This window comes from Trichechus manatus, unplaced genomic scaffold, assembly GCF_000243295.1.
Source record: "Trichechus manatus latirostris isolate Lorelei unplaced genomic scaffold, TriManLat1.0 scaffold00024, whole genome shotgun sequence".
NCBI lineage: Eukaryota > Metazoa > Chordata > Mammalia > Sirenia > Trichechidae > Trichechus > Trichechus manatus.
In genome coordinates this window covers 18,974,936-18,983,302 of record NW_004443960.1, presented here as the reverse complement: position 1 = coordinate 18,983,302, position 8,367 = coordinate 18,974,936, and the positions used below count along the sequence as shown (strand labels likewise).

At 42.9% G+C, this 8,367-nt stretch overlaps 1 protein-coding gene across 1 annotated transcript in view; it reads left to right on the top strand.

Annotated features, from left to right (window-relative positions):
- ZP2 (zona pellucida glycoprotein 2) overlaps positions 1–7,331 on the top strand; it is a 13,388-nt gene extending 6,057 nt beyond the window's left edge. Inside the window, exons 7-17 of the mRNA XM_004373449.2 lie at positions 1–83; positions 182–363; positions 1,134–1,260; positions 2,363–2,550; positions 2,636–2,724; positions 2,843–2,967; positions 3,112–3,301; positions 4,675–4,810; positions 4,890–4,986; positions 5,671–5,751; positions 6,707–7,331. The exon at positions 1–83 is cut by the window's left edge and continues 9 nt beyond it. Of these exons, the coding sequence (XP_004373506.1) occupies positions 1–83; positions 182–363; positions 1,134–1,260; positions 2,363–2,550; positions 2,636–2,724; positions 2,843–2,967; positions 3,112–3,301; positions 4,675–4,810; positions 4,890–4,986; positions 5,671–5,751; positions 6,707–6,849 (1,441 nt within the window). The 3' untranslated portion in view covers positions 6,850–7,331. The remainder of the gene's footprint in view (positions 84–181; positions 364–1,133; positions 1,261–2,362; positions 2,551–2,635; positions 2,725–2,842; positions 2,968–3,111; positions 3,302–4,674; positions 4,811–4,889; positions 4,987–5,670; positions 5,752–6,706) is intronic.
- The last annotated feature ends 1,036 nt before the right edge of the window (positions 7,332–8,367 follow it).

Below are 8,367 nucleotides of genomic sequence, written 5' to 3'. Positions count from 1 at the left end.
TCTCTATATGGTGCCTCTGACGCTAATACATGAATCTCCTGGGCAGACAATCACCCTTTCGACACGAATGATTTGTGTGACAGGTGAGGCCTCAGGAAGCTTCAACTTCAGTTGTGGGAGACACTGTTCTAGGGGCTTACTCAAGGCTGACAATGGGCATTCTGTCTGTGATTCCTTCCAGATCCTGTGACTTGTAATGCCACACACATGACTCTCACCATACCAGAGTTTCCTGGGAAGTTAAAAGCTGTGAGCACTGAAAATAGGAACATTGACATGAGCCAGCTGCATGACAATGGGATTGATAGAGAAGTAACAAATGGCTTGAGACTGCATTTCAGTAAGAGTTTGCTCAAAACAAAAGTACGTTTCATTATTAACCGCTGAACTCTGAAGAAACCTGGTTTGAGATAGTCAGGTGGAGCAACCCTAGTATAGCTGGTGATCTGCTTATAAATTGTAGTTGCCAGGGTAGTAGATGCAAACTTTGGAAGGCCTCACTGGCTCATTTTGTGTAAGTGAATTTCCAAGTAACTGAAAGTTTACTCTCAAACCCCAAGCCTCTCTAACTTCTGCAATGGAAATTGTCCTCAGTTTTTCTCAGTTCATAAAAGAGTACTACAAACTCACCAAGCTTCTGATAATGCCCCTTTATCACGGAGCTATATTGAAAAGAACAGGGCAGTTTGATCCAACAAAACGGTCCCAACTGTCTTCATGGAGGCTATCTTGGCTGATGGTAACTGTCAGGACACCAGAGGGTGATTTTATGTTGGGGTACGTGTGTTTTCCAATAGCATTACTACCATTGCTCAGCTTTGGCTTGGCAGGGTACTCTCGCTCTTCTTTGGAATTTGATGTGTTGATAATTTATGCTTTAGTGCCCAGAACAAAGAACATGCAGGGCTGCGTACTTCAGGGCAAGAGTTCAAAACAATCAATTTCCTGCCTGGAGGAAACATCCTGATCTGCAGAAGTGATAGGGTCTTCCTTGTTCTGGTTTAAGGGAAACAAGATTTGTCTGCAGTGTACACTGCATGTATTCACCATACTTCCTTCCTGCCTCCCAGTGACTACACTGAGCTCTGGACACAACCATGGCTGCTGACATTGACATTTCTTTCTCATTTCAGATCTCTGCAAAATGCCTATCCTATCAGTTCTACTTATCTTCACTCAAACTGACCTTTCGCTTTCATCTGGAGACTATATCCATGGTAGTTTATCCTGAATGTCTCTGTGAATCACCAATTTCTGTAGGTAAAGATACTTTATTTAAAAATGGTTTTCTACATCTTTTTTTCTCCCTTGGTTCTTCTTGGGCATGTGGGAAAATGTATATTTAGTTCAGATTCTGATTTATTGCTTAGTTTGATGAAACTAAAAGCAACCAGAAACACCAGATTTGCTGTTATGATAGGGCCATATGTAGGATAACCAAAAACCAAACCAGTTGCTGTCCAGCTGATTCTGACTCAAGGCAACCCCATGTGTGCAGAGTAGAACAGTGCTCTACGTGGTTTTCAAGGCTATGACAACCTTTGGGAAACAGGCCCTCTGAGATGCCTCTCAGTGGGTTTGAACCAACCACCTTTTCTATTAATAGTCAAGTATTTCACCATTTATGCCATCCAGGGATCACCACTATATAGGATAACACTCCTGAAACATGTAGGTAGATCTCAATTGTCTCATGTTTAAATAACCTGGATATAATCGGAGGTTAAGGGTGTAAGTCCATATAGGTAAGAATGCCTCAAACTTCTAATTAGAAGGACTGTTATAAGTTAAAAGATACTTTCCTAAACTCCTGCTTCCCTAAACTCCTGCAAGTTCCTCAAAGGGAGGATCGAGTAGGTGCTGCCTCTTGTTTGGCACTGCCTCTGCACCTGTGCTTCTGCTGCCTATATCAGGTGAAGCCAAACATGAAATACTAGTTCTGTTTCACTTCTCCCCCCAAAACCACTTAAGATTTGAGAGTCTTGAAAGACGGACACAGTGACAAATGGGCACTAAACATTAAACCATGAATAATTTGATTCTTGAATCTCTTTAGCCCAGCATCTGGCTTTCTCCCTTGTCTTTACCTCACTAGGGCACTTCTTTCCCTGTCTCCTAATCTCTCCTTTGGATGACAAAATACTTGCTTTCTGATAAAGCAACTTAACTGTTGCCTGAGCTCCTTAGGGTCTCGTCTTCTAACTCAAGCTGCTTTTCAAGTTATTTTCCTAAACAAAAACTTGACTTAAAAACATTCTGGTGCTTCCCACTGAAAATAACTTTCATCTCATCATACTCTAAAGGTTGGTAGATGACAGTATCACATGGAAGATCTGTTCTCTAAACCTTCACCACTGTGTAGTTACAGATGAGCTGTGCACTCAAGATGGGTTTATGGAGTTCGAGATCTACAGCCACCAAACTAAACCAGCTCTAGACTTGGATACCCTCAGGGTGGGAGACTCATCCTGCCAGCCTGTCTTCAAGGCTCAGTCTCAAGGGCTGGTACGGTTTCACATACCTCTGAATGGATGTGGAACAAGACATGAGGTTAGTACTGGCAGATGGCAAGAGGTTAAGACCTATCTTTGAAGTAACTGCTTGTTAACCAACTTCCTGTAACCTCTTTTTTAAGTTTAAAGAAGACAAAGTCATCTATGAAAATGAAATACACGCTCTCTGGGCAGATCTGCCAAGCAAAATTTCCAGAGATAGTGAATTCAGGTAGGATACACAATTGCTGCTCGATTCCTTAAGCTCTTGTTTAAATCTAAGCAATTTCCTAACCTTGACATTCTTTGTACCACTCTGCCCACCCCACCCACCACACTGTCCCTTACAGAATGACAGTGAAGTGCTATTACAGCAGTGATGACGTGCTAATAAATACCAATGTTGAAAGTCTTTCTCCTCCCGTGGCTTCAGTGAAGCCAGGTCCACTTGCTTTGATCCTGCAAACTTACCCAGGTGAGACACTGTCACCCAAGAACTTTGCTTACTTTCAGGGAACTTTTTCTCTACAACGAATTTTCTGATGTTTTAATAGTAGCAATGTTTAAGCTGTTAACCATCAGCTGCTGAAATACTGAAGTGGTCTTCATTTCATTCCAGATAACTCTTACCGACAACCTTATGGGGACCACGAGTACCCTTTGGTAAGATACCTCCGCCAACCAATTTACATGGAAGTGAGAGTCCTAAACAGGACTGACCCCAACATCAAGCTGGTCATAGATGACTGTTGGGCAACAGCCACCAGGGACCCAGCCTCTCTCCCCCAGTGGAATATTGTCGTGGATGGGTAAGTCCTATCCACACCCAAGGTTGCCAACCAAATCCATCAAAACATGCCAGTGAAGAGAAGAAAAACCCTTGTGGGCTGCAGAGCTCTAGGTCAAAGGCCCTGATTTAGTCCTTGCTTCTTAGTAGCCAGTCCTTGGTCTAATCAGGTGACTCATGGTTTCCTATTACACACTGCCCTTGGATCCTCCCCAAGGAAGTCTGGATCTAAAACTACTGTCTGTCTGGGGAAAGAATGGATCTCTAGTCTATCCTTATTGAACACCTCCCCCATAGCCAGGCATTATGCTATGTACTTAAGGGGCATTATTTAAGCCTCATGACCCCATTAGAGGTACTAATCATCCCACTTTGTGAAGAAGAAACCCAAGTTTACCACTTAAGTAAGTAGCCCCAACTAGCCCAAAGTAGTACTTAGTAAGTGGTGGAGCTAGGACTGAATGCCATTCTGACTCCAGAGCCTGAGCACTATAATACTCTGAAGTTGTGACTGTGAATGCATTAGTGCATAGGTGTTTTGTGTTCTTGGCTCTGCCTGCAGTGTCCTACCCAGGGGTCTGTACCTGGATGAGGGTTCTTTCTTGAAGCTGCTGTAGTTGGTTGCTAAGCCCTTAACCTCTAGGTACACTCCTGTCCTAAAACCATGTGTTAAGTACATATCTAGCGCCTGGCTATGTGGTAGGTGTTCAATAAGGACAGACTAGAGATCCATTGTCTCTCCAAATAGACAGCAGTATTAGAACCAGACTTCCATGGGGGGATCCCCTTAAGATTCAAGGGCAGTGTGCAACAGGAAAGCATGAGTCATTGCAGTCCTGCACCTCACTCTTTCAGCTAGTTAAAGACTTGTTCAAGTGTCCCTCATTAAAATTGTAATTCCCCCTTTTACCCTAGTAATTCCCCCCCTTACCCTTGTCGAACTTCTTAGTATTTACCAGCTAACATACTACTTTTTCATCTACTACCCTCTGCTAGCATGTAAGATGTACAATGGCAGGAGTACTCTACCTATTTTGTCATTGACTAACTGCCTAAAATAGTACCTGGGACTAACAGAATTAAGCCAATGTTTTCTATACTGATATATATATACAACTTGTAGTTCCTGATGAGTTTAGTTGGTAAACAAATAAATCATTTAATGGTTTTGATTTAACAGAGTAGAAAAATATAACTATCATGCAAAACATAATCTCATGGATATTGCTGAATAGGATAAGGCAGAAAAATGTATATTAAGTGAAACAAAGGTACAAGTAGAAGGTAGATGTGGCAATTGTCTGAAGATGTTACCCATGACTAAACTTTTGGCAGACACTGAATTAACTCTGGAATGAACATGGCTAATGTTCCCCCTTGGTGTGTGCCTCCTAGCTGTGAATATAACCTGGACAACTACCAAACCACCTTTCATCGGGTTGGCTCCTCCGTGACCCATCCTAACCACTATCAGAGGTTTGATGTGAAGACGTTTACCTTTGTCTCGGGAACCCCAGCGCTCTCTAGCCTGGTGAGTGATTAACAAGTTATCTGGAATGGGTTGAATGTGACTGCATCAATTCCACTTAATTCTCTTCTCCCATCTCCAGGTCTACTTCCACTGCAGTGCCTTAATCTGCAACAGACTGTCTCCCGACTCCCCTCTGTGTTCTGTGACTTGCCCTGGATCAGCTAGGAGGAGGCGAGGTAAATCTCAATTCCCTGTTACTATGAGTCTGACTTCAAAGCTAACTTCAGTCTTTCACAATTGGAGACTTTAAGGATGGGTATTCTTCACCTAGGAATCCCTGTGTGGTGTGGACAGTAAAGCACGAGACTACTAACCAAAAGGTTGGTGGCTTGAATCCAGAGGTTGCTCAGAAGAAAGGCCTGGAGACCTGCTTCTCAAAGGTCATAGCCTTGAAAACCTTATGGAGGCATAGTTTGACTCTGCAACACATGGGGTTGCCATAAGTCAGAATCAACTGGATGGCAACTTTTTTTTTTTTTTTAAATTCACCTAGTCCCAAGAGCCAAAGAGACCTCACATGGGTAAGGCAGACTGAATTAACACATGAGTCTGAAAAGAGCAAGTTCTTGATCGGTCCTATGGGCAAGTTTTTGTTTCTGCCCATGAGCTGTAGCCTGACCTACTGCAGAGCTGGCTCTGAGAAGTTAACTATTCTGAGTCTAGATGGACTCAGACCTTGACCTTGTTTGGCTATCCTTTCTGAGAATTCATCCCATTCTGCTGATAAGGTGCATGGCCTCCTGCAAAGACAGGCAAAGCTAAGTAGAGAAGCAGCATACTCACAGGAGCATCTACTCTTAATATTCCATTGACCACACACCTTCCATAGGTCAGATACAAACTCAATTTTATGTCTCCAGCCACAGGGGCCACTGAAGAAGAGAAAACAGTAAGCCTCCCAGGACCCATCCTCTTGTTATCAGACAGCCCTTCACTCAGAGGTATGGACTTAAAGCCTGGGACACACCTGGCCTCAAGTTCTTGGCCTTTTATGCTAAGAGCTTAACATTTATGCATAAATAATACATGCTCAAGGTAAATGTAAACAATCGAAGAATAAAAGGCAAAGTCTCTTTTCCAGAGGTAGTTTCTATAAGCCTCCGTGTTAAAGGAGGATTTCTGGAAGGGTACACAAGAGGGATAATATTCTACCTACTGTTCTGTAACTGGCCTTTTCATTTATCTTAGCCATCTTACTTATATCTGCATGAAAGACCTACCTTCCTATTAACAACTGCATAGGATTCCACACGGCTCTACCTTAGTCACGGTCCTCATTCGTGGACATCTAGGTTATTGTCAGTCTTGTCAATGCCATAATGGAATCCTCTTAAAATCCTTACCTATGCCTACTAGCAAGAAATTTAGGATGCATTTCTAGAAGCAAGACTGATAAGTCAGAAGGTATGTGCACTGCATTTTTAATTTGCTATTGCCAAACTTACCTCAAGTCTATAGTAGACTACATTCCCATAATTATCTTACATCTTCATCCCAGATAGTTTTAATCTCAAATTCTAAGCCTAAAATGAAATGGTCTTAAAATTCCTAACTAATCTGAGATCTTGCACTAAAGGGACAGTTAACCGTATCTGTTAGTACCAGGCTGTTAAACAACAGTACTGTTAAACAATGGGCTGGGATTCTAAGGTCCTTTCCAGGTATAACCCCATCTGATTCTAGATTGTTAACAGCAAATGGGAAGTGGGAACAGCAGTGGGAGTGCAGTGAGGAGGAAGATGACTCAAAGGGTAAGACTATACCCTATTCAAAGCTTGGAGTTCTTTTGAGGTCAAATTTCATTCCCTTCTCTGGAAAGCCTCAATATGTAAGGTTTCAACTTATGCTTATAATTTAAACATGATTTTAAGACCCCAATGTCTGCTTCTTTTCCAGATCTTGGGGACTCTAAAGGGCAAAGGACCACTGAAGATGTCACTTTCAAAACAATGGTTGCTGTGGCTGCCTCAGCAGGTGTCATGGCAACTCTAGGCCTTGTCACTTACCTATGCAAGAAAAGAACCACGAGAAGTCCCTAACTGGATTTTCAAATAAAGTGGTTGACGTAAACCTCTTGTATTCTCGCATTAAGATTCCATGGAGTTTAAGGATTTTTCTTCCCAATTCTGTTTTAGAGTGAATATAATAACTATCTATAATCTTCTAGGCAGCTTTGGTCTGTATAGGCACAAAGAAGGTAGTTTATAATTTGTTTCCTGTCAGCCTTTTCTGACCCTCTACCTGTGTGTGACCACTAACCTAAAATTTGGCGGTTTGAACCCACACAAGAAAGGCCTGGTGATCTGCTTCCATAAAGATTACAGCCAAGAAAACCCTATGGAGCATGACCTTCCCCCAGAGCCAATACAGAAAGCCTTCCCCATGAGGTGGAATCAACTTGACAGCAATAGTCTTTTCTACTCCCTACCTGAAGCCTCCGGCACGGCCAATCAGTAGGGAGTTTAGCCACAGACTGCCCTTAGGTATGCATTTAGGTGACTCTAACCTCTTGTACGGAGCCCTGGTGGCATAGTGGTTAACAGCTCGGCTGCTAACCTAAAGGTCAGCAGATCAAATCCACCAGTCACTCCTTGGAAACCCTATGGGGCAGTTCTACTGTCCTATAAGGTCAATGACTCAGAACCGACTCAAAGGCACCCAACAACAGTAACCTCTTTTGAGGAGCCCTGGTGGCACAGTGGTTGAAAGCTATGGCTGCTAACCAAAAGCTTGGCAGTTTGAATCCACCAGCTGTTCCTTGGAAATCCTATAGGGCAGTTCTACTCTGTCCTATAGAGTCGCTATGAGTCAGAATTGACTTGATGGCAATGGGTATGGTTCTGGTTTAACCTCTTCTGCAGGAGCCCAGTGGGTTAAGTGCTTGGCCACTAACCAAAAAGTTAGTAGTTCAAACCTACCAGCTTCTCCATGGGAGAAAGATGTGGCAGTCTGCTTCCATAAAGATTTACAGGCTTGGAAATCCTACGGGGCAGTGCTATTCTGCCCTATGGGGTTGCTATATGAGTAGGAATTGACTCAACGGCAATGGTTTTTTTGTTTTTTTGTTTTTTTTTTGGTGGTAGGCTTAATCATGGACCCCCCCAAATATGTCCATGTTCTGATCTGTGAATATTACTTTACATCCCCCATGACTGTCAAGTTGATTCTGACTCACAGTGACCCTAGAGGACAGTAGAACTGCCCCACTGGGTTTCCAAAGCTATAAATCTTTTAGAAGCAGAATGCTACATGTTTTCTCCCACAGAGGGGCTAGTGAGTTCTGCCAACCTTTTGGTTTGCAGCCAAGTGCTTTATAACCATTGCACTACCAGGGATAGAAAAGGGGATTTTCCAAATGCGATTAAGTTAAGAATCTAAAATGGGGAAGAGTATCTTGGATTAAAGGATCCCTGGTGGCGCAGTGGTTAAAGTGCTTGGCTGCTAACCTAAAGGTCAGCAGTTCGAACCCACCAGCTGCTCTGCGGGAGAAAGATGTGGCAGTCTGCTTCCATAAATATTATAGCCTTGGAAAACCTATGGGGTACCTTCTACCCTAT